Source organism: Hemiscyllium ocellatum, chromosome 12, assembly GCF_020745735.1.
Source record: "Hemiscyllium ocellatum isolate sHemOce1 chromosome 12, sHemOce1.pat.X.cur, whole genome shotgun sequence".
In the NCBI taxonomy this organism is placed as follows: Eukaryota; Metazoa; Chordata; class Chondrichthyes; order Orectolobiformes; family Hemiscylliidae; genus Hemiscyllium; species Hemiscyllium ocellatum.
The window spans coordinates 43,228,478-43,243,656 of record NC_083412.1 but is presented as its reverse complement, the minus strand read 5'-3'; the positions used below and the strand labels follow the sequence as shown (position 1 = coordinate 43,243,656).

At 41.7% G+C, this 15,179-nt stretch overlaps 1 protein-coding gene across 2 annotated transcripts in view; it reads left to right on the top strand.

Annotated features, from left to right (window-relative positions):
* Positions 1–15,179, top strand: part of LOC132821035 (zinc finger X-chromosomal protein-like) — a 50,311-nt gene that overhangs the window by 7,159 nt on the left and 27,973 nt on the right. For both annotated transcript variants that reach the window (XM_060833525.1, XM_060833526.1), the window contains exons 2-3: positions 8,262–8,345; positions 9,325–9,422. In XM_060833525.1, the coding sequence (XP_060689508.1) occupies positions 9,356–9,422 (67 nt within the window). In that variant the 5' untranslated portion in view covers positions 8,262–8,345; positions 9,325–9,355. The remainder of the gene's footprint in view (positions 1–8,261; positions 8,346–9,324; positions 9,423–15,179) is intronic.

Sequence of the window (15,179 nt, the reverse complement as noted above, 5' to 3'; positions counted from 1 at the left end):
ATCATGATGGGAAAATCAAATCTGACAATTTATGAAATTTCTTCAAAACAGTAAAAAGTAGGATAGATAAGGGAAAACCAAATAGTAGATTTCCTAATAGTACTTGATAAGATACTGCACACAAAGCTTTCTATTAAGACAGGAACTCATGATATATTAGCATGGACAGTTGACTAAGCAACTAAAGAAGGCAGAGTTGGGAAAAGTGGGGTGTTTTGGAGATTCCAATCTGCAACTTCCACAAGTGCAATAGGGATCAGTGCTCATCCACAATTTTTTACAATATATAATAATGATTTGGATGAGGTAAGTTGCTGTACTATTTCCAAGTTTGCAGGTGACAAAATTAGGTGGGAAGACAAGTGATGAGGATGACACAGGGTTTGCAAAGTGATTTGGACAAATTCAGCAGATGGGCAAAACTATATAGAACATTTTTAGGAAACTGTGATATTAAGCACTTTGACATAAAGAATAGAGGATCTAAATTTTATTTAAATGGGGAAATATGGAGAAAAGGTGCAGCAATGAGGAATTTGGGGGTTCTTGTACATGAAACATGTAAAAATGAAGATAAAAAGAATGTTGGTTATTATTTCAAAGGGAACAGTATATCAAACTAGCAAAACCTTAAGTCAAACAAGGTACTAGATAGATGGCACCTGGAATACTATGAACAATTTTGATTCCTTTATCTAAGGAAAGAAATACTTGCATAGGAGACAGTCCAGAGAAGGCTCACTAGGTTGATAATAGGGAAATTTTCTCATGAGGAGAGGTTGAGTAAGTAATGCTTGTACTCATTACAGTTTAGTTGAATGAGAGTTATCCTTATTGAAACAAATACAATCGCTAAGAAGCTTGATGTGGTAGAGAAGACAGAAGTTGTTTCCTCTTGTGGGAGAGTCTGGGACCAGAGAGCATAACATCATAGAGTCATAGAGATGTACAGCACAGAAGCAGAGTCCATGCCAACCAGGAATCCCAACTCCATCTAGTCCCACCTGTCAGCACCCGACCCATATCCCTCCAAACCCTTCCTATTCATATACCCATAAATGCCACCACTTCCTCTGGCAGCTCATTCCATACACATACCACCCTCTGTGTAAAAGGTTGCCCCTTAGGTCTCCTTTATATCTTTCCCCTCTCACCCTAAACCTATGCCCTCTAGTTCTGGACTCCCACACCCCAGGGAAGACTTTGCCTATTTACTCTATCCATGTCCCTCATGACTTTGTAAGCCTCTATAAGGTCACACCTCAGCCTCTGACGTTCCAGGGAGAACAGCCGCAGCTTTTTAGATTAGATTACTTACAGTGTGGAAACAGGCCCTTCGGCCCAACAAGTCCACACTGACCCGCCGAAGCGCAACCCACCCATACCCCTACATTTACCCCTTACCTAACACTACGGGCAATTTAGCATGGCCAATTCACCTGACCCGCACATCTTTGGACTGTGGGAGGAAACCGGAGCACCCGGAGGAAACCCACGCAGACACGGGGAGAACGTGCAAACTCCACACAGTCAGTCGCCTGAGTCGGGAATTGAACCCGGGTCTCTGGTGCTGTGAGGCAGCAGTGCTAACCACTGTGCCATCGTGCCATGTTCAGCCTCTCCCTATAGCTCAAATCCTCCAACCCTGGTAACATCCTTGTAAGTCTTTTCTGAACCCTTTCAAGTTTCATAACATCTTTCCGATAGGAAGGAGACCAGAATTGCATGCAATATTCTAACAGTGGTCTAATCAGTGTCCTGTACAGCCGCAACATGCCCTCCCAACTCATGTATTCAATACTCTAACCAAGAGATTGCCCAGAGATGGAGTTGAGGATCGTCAGATCAGCAATGGTCTTATTGAATGGTTAAGTAAACTTGATGGGTTGAATGGCCTGCTCCTACTCCTATCTCTCACTGACTTATGATAAGTAGGAAAAGAGATTACTCAGAGTTTCACTATTAGGCAGTAGATATCACAATTGAGGTATTCCATGTAAACTGTGTTTGGCTGAGCAGATTAAATGGAGAAGTTTTTTTTTAAATCAAGGAATCTTAGATTGTTGATGAGATAATGGAAGAAAATTGTTTTTCAAAGCCTCTTGAGCATTGCACTAGAACATAGAACTGTACAACACAGAAACAGGCCCTTTGGCCCATGATGCCAAATTAACCTAATCCTATTGTATATGCCTTCACCACCACCTCTGTCAGTGCATTCCACTCTCCTACAACGCTGTGTTTTTAAAAAAAAACTTGACCCTTGCTTGTTTGAACTCGCCTCCCACACCTTAAATACATTTTGCCTAGTTTTAGACGTAGAACATTACAGCACAGTACAGATCCTTCGGTCCTCAATGTTTCACCACCCTGTGGAACTAATATGAAGCCCATCTAATGTACACCATTCCATTCTCGGCCATATGCCTATCCAATGACCATTTAAATGTCCACAAAGATGGCAACTCTGCAACTGTTACAGGCAGTGCATTCCACGTCCCTCCTACTCTGACATCTGTTCTATATCTATTGCCCCTCAATTTGAAGCTATGCACCTTCTTGCTATTTATCACCAGACATTTCAGCTGTAGGTAAAAGATTCTGAATGTCATCCCTATCTACACATTTCATAATTTTTACGGACTTCTGTCAAGTCTCCCCTCAGGTCCTGCCACTCCAGAGAAAATTATCAGACGTTTTCTAGCTTCTCCATATAACTCACACCCTCTAATCCAGGCAGCATCCTGGTAAACCTATTCTGCACCCTCTCCAAAGCCTCCATCACCTTCCTGTGATATGGTGACCAGATTGTACGCAATACTCTTTAAGTGTGGCCTAACTGGTGTTTTTTTGTTTCCAGTATCATTATTTGAGAAACTGTCTTGTCAACAGAGTGTGTTTCTGTGTTCACAACAGTATGAACTTTCATGTTTTGGGCACTGTGAAGTACAAGAAATTGATATGCCAATTATTAAAGTAAATCCTCCATAGGGCCCATCCATGTCTGATCACAGCCACCATCACTTTTTATTCCATTAATGAGATTTTTCCTATTTCTCACATATTTGAGTTATGTATTTTGTTTCGGAATTGTGTTTCTTGCAATGGTTTAAGATATTTATATGACCTATCAACTTGACCCTGGAGCAATACACCACCTCTTTTCACCTCCTCAGCAATCAACGGGGAACTGCACAGCATTGGAATGTTGTGCCGAATGTGACACCAAATTAAACTAATTCCTTCTGCCGCATTTGGTCGATATGCATTTCTTGCATATTCACACGCTTATCTGAAAGTCTCTTAAATGCCCCTATCATATTTGCAGTGTTTCCATACTCCTTCTACTCTCTGTGTAAAAAGAAACTTGCCCTCACATCTGCTTTGAATGTATCCCCTCACCTTAAATGCATGCCCCCTAGTGTTAGACACTTCAACTCTGGGGGGAAAAAAGATTCAGACTGTCAACCATATCCATGCATCTCATAATTTTATAGACTTCTGTCAAGTCTTCCCTCAATCTCTGCTGCTCCAGAGAAAACAATCTGAATTTTTCTTGCCTCTTCTTATCGTTCATACCCTTTTAATCGAGACAGCATCCCAGTAAACCTCTTCTGCACACTCTCCAAAGCCGCTCCATCTTTTCTCGTGACCACAATTGAACACAGTACTCTACCTATGGCCTAACTAAAGTTTTATAAAGCCATAACATGACTCTTGTACTCAGTTCCCTAACAATAAAGGCAAACATGTCATGTGTCTTCTTCACTATACCTACTTGTGTTCCCGGTTTCAGGGAGCTATGGAGTTGAACCCTAACATCAGTCTGTACATTAATGGTGTTCAGGGTCCTGCCACTAACTATATACATTTTCTTAATATTTGATCTCCAAAAATTCAGCACCTCACATTTACAAAAGCTCCATCTGCCATTTTTCCACCCATGTCTGCAACTGATATATATCCCGCTGTATCCTTTTACAACCACCTACACTATACATAACTCTACCAATATTTGTATCATCTGCAAACTTACTTACCCATCCGTCTATATTTTCATCCAAGTCATTTATATATATTACAAACAGTAGATGTCCCAGTATGGATCCCTGTAAAACACCCCTAGTCACAGATCTCCAGCCTGAAAAACAACCTTCCATCGCTATCCTCTGCCTTCTATAGGCAAGCTAATTCTGAATCTACGCACCCAAGACACCGTGGATCCCAGGCATCGTAATTTGGATGAGCCGACCATGAGGGACCTTGTTGTAAGCCTTACTAAAATCCATGTAGACAACATCCACTGCTCTACCCTCATTAATCAAAAAATTCAGTCAACTTAATAAGACTATGACCTGCCCTGATTAGTCTTAATTAGGCTATGCTTTTTCAAAAAAAACATGTAAACTCCATCCTAAAAAATTCTTTCCAATAGCTTTACAACTATTTCCCTGCTTGAATATGGAATGATGTTAGCTACTCGCCAGTCCTCCCAGACCCCTCCAGCGGCTAATGAGAATACAGAGATCTTGGTCAAGGCCCTAGCAATCTCCTTTTCAGTAACCTGGGGTAGATACTGTTTGGAGAAAGTGAGGACTGCAGATGCTGGAGAGTCAGAGTTGAAAAGTGTGGCACTGTAAGAGCACAGGAGAAAGTGAGTACTGCAGATGCTTGAGATCAGAGCTGAAATGTGTTGCTGGAAAAGCGCAGCAGGTCAGGCAGCATCCAAGGAGCAGGAGAATCGGCGTTTTGGGCATGAGCCCTTCTTCAGGAATGAGGAGAGTGTGCCAAGCAGGCTAAGATAAAAGGTAGGGAGGAGGGACTTGGGGGAGGGGCGTTGGAAATGCGATAAGTGGAAGGAGGTTAAGGTGAGGGTGATAGGCCGGAGTGGGGGTGGGGGCGGAGAGGTCAGGAAGAAGATTGCAGGTTAGGAAGTGGTGCTGAGTTTGATACACAAATTCACCTGCACCTCCTCACACATCATTTGCTGCACCCGATGTGGCCTCCTCTATATTGGGGAGACACGTCGCCTACTTGCGGAACGTTTCAGAGAACACCTCTGGGACACCCGGACCGACCAACCAACCCAACCACCCTGTGGCTCAACACTTCAACTCCCCCTCCCACTCCACATGCAGGTGCTTGGACTCATCCATAGCCAGACCATAGCAACACGACAGTTGGAGGAAGAGCGCCTCATCTTCCGCCTAGGAACCCTCCAACCACAAGGGATGTACTCAGATTTCTCTAGTTTCCTCATTTCCCCTCCCCCCACCTTGTCTCAGTCCCAACCCTTGAACTCAGCACCACCTTCCTAACCTGCAAACTTCTTCCTGACCTCTCCGCCCCCACCCCCACTCCGGTCTGTCACCCTTACCTCATCACCCTCACCTTAACCTCCTTCCACCTATCGCATTTCCAACGCCCCTCTCCCAAGTCCCTCTTCCCTACCTTTTATCTTAGCCTGCTTGGCACACTTTCCTCAATCCTGAAGAAAGGCTCATGCCCGAAACGTTGATTCTCCTACTCTTTGAATGCTGCCTGACCTGCTGAGATTTTCCAGCAACACATTTTCAGCACTGTAAAGTCACAGCAGGTCAGGCAGCATCCAAGGAGCAGAAGAATCAACGTTTCAGACATAAGCCCTTCGTCAGGAATGTGGGGTCGTGGGAATGGAGCTGAGAGATAAATAGGAGCGGGTGGACCTTCCAACCACATGGCATCAATGTCGATTTCTCACCTCCCCTCCCCCACCTCCTCTCGCATCCAACCCTCCAACTCACCACTGCCCTACTTGAACTGTCCATCTTTTCTTGCCACCTATCTGCTCCACCCTCCGCTCCGACCTATTACCATCACCCCCACCTACATCTACCTATCGTTTTTCCCAGCTACCATTTCCCCCAGCCCCACTGCCGATACCTATTTATCTCTCGGCCCCACCCTAACATTTCTGATGGGCTCATGCCCAAAGCGTCAATTCTCTTGCTTCTCGGATGCTGCCTGACCTGCTGCGCTTTTCCCGCACCACATTTTTCTACTGTAAATACCATTGGGCCCTGGGGACATATCCACCATAATGCTCTTCAAGACACCGAACACTCCAAAAAAGGCCCTTGACCTCAAAAAAAGTTAAGTGCTGGACAAGAAAGTCTATGCGTGAACTTCCCAACTTGCCACAAATTCAGACCCTTAATTGGTCAAATAACAGACGCTTAAGGACATCAACTTGAAACCAGTCTGATTGCAGATGAGAAATGTGGCTGGTTATCTGATGGGAAAACCAGTGTGTCTCCTGGCTAGGTTTAGGGGGTGGAGGGTTCCCCCATTTAGCGCAATCTGGGAGCAAATCAGCCAGCAAGTGGCGACAAGGAGTGGATGTTGAGAGTGCAACCCTGGCCTTCTCCTTTTAAGCCCCCCCAACCCTGCCTATCAGTACAACCTTATATTAAAATATACATTTTTATAAATCCTGACTATGGCAACTGAGTATCTCAAACTGTAAAGAAGCTACACACAAAATCACCAGTAAGTTCAGGTAAGGGTGCATAAAATAGAAATTTATGAAGTGTCTCACCAGTTTACAACATTTAAAGAGCAGTATTTGCAAGCTTGGGTGATTGTTGGGTCAATGCTTTATTTATTTGGTTGATATTGGCAGCAGATTCACATTTAGTAGGCATTTAGTTGGCAAGTGGGTTTTTACCTGAATAAAAGTACAGGCTTTCTTATACATTCTGACAGCGTATGAATAATCTAGTTATCTGCATTAATAGAATCCACAGAGTGCAGAAAGAGCCCATTTGGCCCATGGGGTCTTCACCAATCCTTTGAGCATTTAACCCACAGAAGTGCTCCTACCTGTCCCCATAATCCCACATTTACCCTGACTCATCCAACTAGCCTGCACTTCCTTGGATACTCTGGGGAAATTTACTATGGCCAATGCACCTAACCTGCACATCTTTGGATTGTAGGAGGCCCAGAGACCAGAGGGAAATCCTCGCAGCTACGGGGAGAGCTTGCAAACTTCGCACAGGTTCACATCCAAGTCTGGAATTGAATTTGATTCCCTTGCAGCGTGAAGCAGAAGCTGAGCTACCATGCTGCCCTCTCCATTATCAATGAGTAAAAAGTAAAGAGTTTAATACATACTTTTCATATCTTCATTGCTAATGGTTGGCTAATTATGGGGTTAAGGATACACAAGTGATGTGCAATTTTTATTAAGGACACTGAGCACATAAAGCAAGAGTCAGGTCCCTACCTCTCGGCCTTAAGATCTGAGTTGAAGTCCCAGCTGTCACAGATTTATATTGTAACATATCCAAATAGCCTAATTACTTTTAATTTTTTGGCCTTTTGTGGTGTAGTGGAAGTGTTCTCCCTCCAAGTGGAAAGTCCAGAATCAGGTGCCGTCTGGTATGAAAGTATGTCTAAATGGGTTGATTAAAAATACGTTTTCTTGCCCACTAGCATAGCTGAGTGGTCTAAGGTACAAGGGTAACGGTTCTAATTTATATAAAGTAAGAGTTTCGCATTCCACCATTGCCAAAGTGTCCAATGCTTCATGTTTAGACTTCCAGTGATAGTGTTCCTATCTCTAGTCTATGAGGTCTGAATCAACTCCCACCTTAAGATGTAATGGCCATGGAGGTATGTCATAATACATTCAAGCAGTTTGAGTAGAAAAGTCTCATATAAAAAGTTACTAACAAACAAAGAGTGCATCCATTTAGCACTCAGAGGAATGGAGTGCTTTTGAACCAATTAAGTATATTTTGTTGACGCATAGGTAGGAAACAATGGGAGACAATTACTACATCTTTTCAGTTTCACTCTATTTTCAGGAGAACAACAGTCACTATCTGATCAAGGTTCATGTCGAGATGTCACTTTGTAATAAAAATGGACACTTCTTGGAAAGCTCACCAGACCTGGTGGCATCTGTGAAGAGCAATCAAAGTTAACGTTTTGGGTCCAGTGACCCTTCCTAGCAACTCCAGGGTTCTGAGGAAGGGCCACCGGACCAAAAACATCAACTTTGATTTGCTAGCAACTTCTGTCTTTGTTTCTGATTTACAGCATCTGCAATTCTTAGTTTTTAATTAGTATTACTTTGTAATGTTATGAAGAATGTCCAGTTCAGTCTTTCATTCCCCTCTGATGAAACCTCTATTTTATGGGAACACTAAATTCATAGATTTTGAAGTATGAAAATATATGGCAAAATTGAATTGGACTTTATTTCCTTCTAACAGGTGACTCCTTCACTTATCTGTGCCTGGATAAGCGTGCCACAGCCAGTGATCTACTTCTCTACCCCTGAAGAAATGTTCTTCATGGTAGGTAATTCAAGTATGCAGGGCTTGTATAGAGAAACCTCTATTATTCGGCATTCGATTATCTGAATATCGGATTATCTGGCAAGATTGCAAGGTCCTGATCCTCGGCTAAACTATGTTATCCTGCATTCAATTATCTGGAATTCAATTAACTAAACAAAATACTGCTTACCCATGTCCTTTGGATAATCGAGATTTCTCTAAACATCTAGAAAAAACTCTGAAAACTGACACCTCAAGACGGCTTGTGGTTTTAAGATAATCCAGTGTAGATTTCAGATTGAAGGTTTTATTTGAATGATTATCTCAGGCTAATGCTCAACAATTAGCTATTGCCTCAATAGCATTTTGCTTTTACTCTCTTTGAAAAAGTGACGAGTCATTGCTTGTTCAGAGTTGATTTTGGGAATTTGACTGCAGAAATTTATCGAAGTGAACATTTAGTTTTATCCTATTTAAAACCTTTATTTCTTTTAATGTCTCTGATATTATCATAAAATATTCCAAGGTCAACAGAAATTTTGCTAAGTGTGTAGGTCATATAGATTGCTACATAGTCATTAAAATAGCATAGTCAAAAAAACTGTGCATTGCACCAGTTTTTGCAATCTGCCAAATTCAGATACAGTGTACTCTGAATAAATCTGTTCTAGCAATACATTTTAATATTCTATGGTCATTTAATATTTAATTATTTGAAATTTCTGGTAATTAAAGATGGTAAGAAATTTATATGTAGTTTTTGTTTAATAACCTCCAAGCAAGTCTGTAGCATTTAACTTGCATTACCATTACCACTGCTTTGTATGTCATGATTCAAATTATGAATAAAGCCCAGCAGGTAATTGAGCCTTTGGGATTGATACCCATTGATCGTAAACTTATTTTATCCTATCTGTGAAAGGATATTGTGAGAAACAAATCATATTTATATGTAAGTCATGATTGACTCCTTAAAGATTCTTGGTTCCTTTAACAGATTTAGCAGTGATTAATGAAATTTGTAGACCATGGATGAAGATGTAGGAAGGCTTGAACTGCAGCAACAGGAGCCCAAGGTGATATTTGATAACACAGGTAATCTAAACCCTATTTTGTATTATGAATGGTATAATGTGGATTTTCAGTGGCAAGATTACTTTGGCCATTAGGACATAGATAACTGTTCCACTTCTTTCAAATATCCACAAATCTGTCCATATCCAGATTTGCATTTTTCAGATACAGTTCTCAAACCTGTTTAGAATTAATTATATTGCTTCCTCTTCGATCAAAGGATATAACTTAAGAGAATGCCTCAACCTGAAAATTGACATTTTTTTTCATTTCCTCTTCACCAATCGTTGTGCATTTCTATTAGAGTATTCAGAAACAAATTCTTAATAGAAAACAAAGGAGTACACATGATCAGTTCAGTTACATGTGCTAAAAGTAACCAGTAACAATGTTAACCATAGTGTAAGATACCAAGAATAAGAAAAAAAATTTGTTTGAGTAGGAAAAGTGATCTTTGATCTTCTTTTGAGGTTGTTTGTTCAGAAGTCGGCAAAGATCTTTCTTTCTCTTTGAAATACAGTTCCTTGACTTTAGTTTTGACTTTCAAAACCTTTTTTTTTGTTTAACTACTCATTTTAAGAAAACAAGGGCCGAACTAGATCTCTTTCCTGATTAAAAACAATAGAAAGAAACCAGGTAATCTGCACAGGAAAAGTTAGCTGTTTCTTTAACTGATTTTTTGCATCAAATGTAATTGGTTGGTGTATCTGCCTGAAGTAAGATTTCAATCACAGTGTGCTAATTTTTGTCACCAGAAATCTATCTGTAAATATAACTTTTCTCAGAACTTCATCTGTCATTTTAATGTAGACCTGACATTGCATCCCAGAAATATTGAAGACTTGACAAGCGAGCGCTTGTCATTTTCATAGAGCTGAAATCCATGATAAATATGGAAACAGTCGAGTTGATGTGCGATCAGAATCACCAGAGTGCAAAAAGGGGCCAGTCAACCCATTGTGTCTGCATTTGCCCTCTGAATAAGCATTATGACTTAATGCCAATTGACCCTACATATTGTTTCAGTTAAAATAATAATCTAATGGCATCTTTCAAACCTCAATTGAATCTGCCTCCACCAAAACTCCAGGTAGTATGTTCCAGATTCTCATCTTTTCTCGCAAATCTTTTTTAACCTATGCTTTCTCTTTATCTATCCTGTTATAAGTTGAAACAGTTTCTCCCGATTTAGTCTGTCTAGACCCCTCAATTTTGAACACTTCTATCAAATCTCATCGGGTATGTGGAACAGTCCATCTTCCGCAGCTACACTGGCACCACCCCCCACCTTTTCCTCCGCTACATTGATGACTGTATCGGTGCTACTTCGTGCCCCCACGAGGAGGTTGAACAGTTCATCCACTTTACTAACACCTTCCACCCCGACCTCAAATTTACCTGGACCATCTCAGACTCCTCCCTCCCCTTCCTAGACCTCTCCATTTCTATCTCGGACGACCAACTCAACACGGACGTTTACTATAAACCAACTGACTCCCACAGCTACCTAGGTTACACCTCCTCCCACCCTGCCCCCTGTAAAAACGCCATCCCATATTCCCAATTCCTTTGCCTCCGCCGCATCTGCTCCCAGGAGGACCAATTCCAATACCGAACAAACCAGATGGCCTCCTTCTTCAAAGACCACAATTTCCCTTCAGTCGTGGTTGATGATGCTCTCCACCGCTCCTCCACCCTTGAACCCCGCCCCTCCAATCGCCACTAGGACAGAACCTCACTGGTCCTCACCTATTACCCCACCAACCTCCAGATACATCGTATCATCCTTTGTCATTTCCACCACCTCCAAACAGACCCCACCACCAAGGGTATATTTCCCTCCCCTCCCCTATCGGCGTTCCAAAAAGACCACTCCCTCCGCGACTCCCTCGTCAGGTCCACACCCCCACCATCCCAACCTCCACTCCCGGCACCTTCCCATGCAACCGCAAGAAATGCGCCCATACCTCCTCCCTCACTTCCCTCCAAGGCCCCAAGGGATCCTTCCATATCCATCACAAATTCACCTGTACCTCCACACACATCATTTACTGCATCCGCTGCACCCGATGTGGCCTCCTATACATTTGGGAGACAGGCAGCCTACTTGTGGAACATTTCAGAGAACACCTCTGGGACACCCTCACCAACCAACTCAACCGCTCCGTGGCTGAACACTTTAACTCCTCCTCCCACTCCGCCAAGGACATACAGATCCTTGGCCTCCTCCATCGCCAGAGCATGGAGGAAGAGTGCCTCATCTTCCGCTTAGGAACCCTCCAACCACGTGGGATGAATGCTGATTTCTCCAGCTTCCTCATTTCTCTTCCCCCCCCCCCCCCCCCCCCCCCCAAAAAATCTTTTCTCAGTCCCAACCCTCGGACCCAACACCGCCTTCTTGACCTGCAATCATCTTCCCGACCTCTCCGCCCCCACCACCTCTCCGACCTATCACCCTCACCTTAACCTCCTTCCACCTAACGCATTCCCGACGCCTCTCCCCCAAGTCCCTCCTCCCTACCTTTTATCTTAGCCTGCTTGGCACACCCTCCTCATTCCTGAAGACGGACTTCTGCCCAAAATGTTGATTCTCCAGCTCCTTTGGTGCTGTCTGACCTGCTGCGCTTTTCCAGCAACACATTTTTCAGCTCTGATCTCCAGCATCTGCAGTCCTCATTTTCTCCTAGTCAAATCTCATTTAGCCTACTCTGAGGAATACAGTCTCAAATTCTTCAGTCGATCTTCTGAGTTCATTCCTGAAATCATTCTTGTACGTCTCTTCTGCACTCAGCTTAGTATGTGTAACTCTTTATTGAAGTGTAGTGCCCAGAACTGTCAGCAGTACTCTAGCTGCAGTTCAACTAGCATCTTGTACAAGTTTGGGATAACCTTCTTGATTTTGTACTCTCGGTTATAAACAAAGCTAGAATACTGTATGCTTTGTTTACTGCTGTCCACCAGTCCTGCCATCTTCAATAAGAATATAAGAAATAGGAGTAGGAATAGGCCATTTGGCCCTTCAAGTCCTCCCACATTCAACTAGATCATGGCTGACCTCCAGACCCCAACTCTTCCTCCATGCCATCCCATTGTAGCCCTTAATTCCTGATATTTCAAAGATCTATCAACCTCTTCTTTTAAGTAAATGCAGTAATCTCACCATCACTATTTACTGAAGTAGAGAATTCCAGTCATTTCCCCTCACAATCTTGTCTATTTTTCTCAGGTTACCCCACATTCCTTTAAACTGTAATAAATAAAGACCTAACTTGTTTAGCCATTCTTGATAAGTCAGCCACTTCGACCCAGAATTCAACCTAACGAATCTTTTGAATGCATTTCCTGTCCAACTCAATTTCTTCTCATTAGCACTTTATCTGTTATCTTTGGGATGTTTATAGTGTCCTTCACTATGAAGGCCGATGCAAAGTATTTCAGTTACTTGAATGTTCAAATTATCTGCCATCTCCCTGTTATCTGTAACTAATTTCCCAGTTACATCCTCTAAGGATTCCATGTTCAGTTTAGCTACTTTTGTTTTATATATACTTAAAAACTTTTGCCATGTTTTGATATTTCTTGTCAATTTCTTTTTGTTATCCGTTTTTCCCCTCTTTATTAATTGTTCAGTCATCTGCTGCTTGTTCTTTTTAAAAACAAATTCCCAATTGTCTGGCCTTTTGCTCCTTTGTATGCCTTTTATTTTGACTGGATACTCTTCTTGACCGCCATTGTTAATCATGGGTTGTCCATCCTTCTCATTGAGTTCTTCTTTTTGATTGAAATATATTTTTGCTGAACATAACGAAATATATGGTTGAATGTCTTATACTGCTCGTTCACTGACCTTTCCACTCTGCTTTAGATAATAATATCTTCATGCCATTGTCCTTGTGTAAGTTGAGGACACTGGTTTGAGACTCAAGTTGCTTCTACTCGAATTTGAAATTCTACCATGTTGTGATTATTATCTCCTACAGGATTCTTAAACAAGAGACCTGATAGTAATCTGATCTCATTGTATATTACTAGATCTGTAATATCTTGTTAATGATTTGTGCATGTTTACACTCAGGTCTTCTTCTACATACCCTCTAGCATAGTTTTTATTTTATACTGTCTCTCCATATTTACAATATTAACAATTTTATATGGTCTGCAACCTTTTAAAATGTCCCCCGTACACCATGGTTTAGATCACTAATATGTCATGAAAAGCAAGGGTCCAGATACCAACACTCCGCGAACTCCTTCAGCCCAAAAAAAATGCCCAAACCATTACTGTCTGTTTTCTATCACTCAGCTAATTTCGTGTTTACATTGCTACTGTTTTTATCCCATGAGCTCAAATTTTTCTCACGGGTCTGTTGTGCAGCATGGTATCCACAACAGCTTTCTCCCATCAATCCTCTCTGTTACACATTTTAAAATTCCAGCAAATTAGTAAAGCATGATTTTCTCTGAAGTAACCCATGCTGGATTTTCTTAATTAACCTACACTTATTTATATGACTATTCATTTATCCTGAATTACTGTTTTTAAGAGGTTTCCCCTCGACTGAAGTTAAAATGGTTGAGATGTCATTTCTGGAATCCCTGAAACCATTTTTAAACAAGGACATAGTGTTTGCTACTTTCCAATCCTCTGACGTCCCTCCTGAATTTAAGGAAGACTTAAGAATAACCAATGCCTCCACAGCTTCCACTTTAAGACCACCTTCTTACCACAGTTGAACTCCTCTAGTAACTGAATTTCTTCCTCTGTCCCCAGCACCTGGGTAGAACCTGTTTTCTTGGTAAAGATAGATGCAATTTATTCATTGAATACCTCAGCTTTGCCCCGATTCCATGTGTAAATCCCCTTTTTTTTTGAATTTTTAATCAGCCTGTCCTTTCGACTACCCTTTTATTATTGATGTGTCTTTGGAAGACCTTGGAATTACCTTGAATATTAGCTGTCAGTGTCTTTCCATAACTCCCCATTCCTTTTAATTGGTGTTTCAGCTGTCTTCTGAAACCTGGTTCTTAATTGTACTTTCTACCTGACATCTGTCAGAAGGACAGTTTTTTTTTCAATCAAGCGAGAATGGGATCTGTTTGACAGAGTATGTCTTGACTGTGCCAGGATGTTTCATTTTTTAGCTATTGTTTTGGCTCCATTCTATCTGGACTGGCTCTATTCTGTCCGATCCAGCTCCAGTTTTACCCCATTGAACACAGCATTTTTCCCCCATTGTATCAGAAAAATATCTCTTTCTTTATGGAATAATTAAATTGGAGCAAAGATGATATCTTGGGATAGTATTGTCACATTGGCATTAAGTGATTATTTACGAGAACTGTTTTCCAGTTGTGAACGTCTGTATGTCATTAATTTGAGAACCTGTGGACAAACAATGCAGCATTTGGTTCCTTCGTAAGTGAAATAATTTCATGGAGGCCAGTATTTCATGACCAAGACATCCTTTTCATGAAAAGCTCACCTTACACCTAGACTCCCCTACCCTAGGGAAAAGACCTTCACTATTCATGCCCCTCATTATTTTATAAACTTTTATGAGGTCACATCTCAACCTCTGACACTTCATGAAAAATAGCCCCAGCCTATTCAGCTTCTCCCTATAGCTCTAACCCCGGCAACAACCTTGTAAATCTTTACTGAACCCTTGTAAGTTTTGCAACCTGCTCCCCCCAACAAGGAGAGCGGAATTGTGCACAGTATTCCAAAAGTGGCCCAACTAATGTCCTGTATAGCTGCAACATGTCCTCCCAACTCTT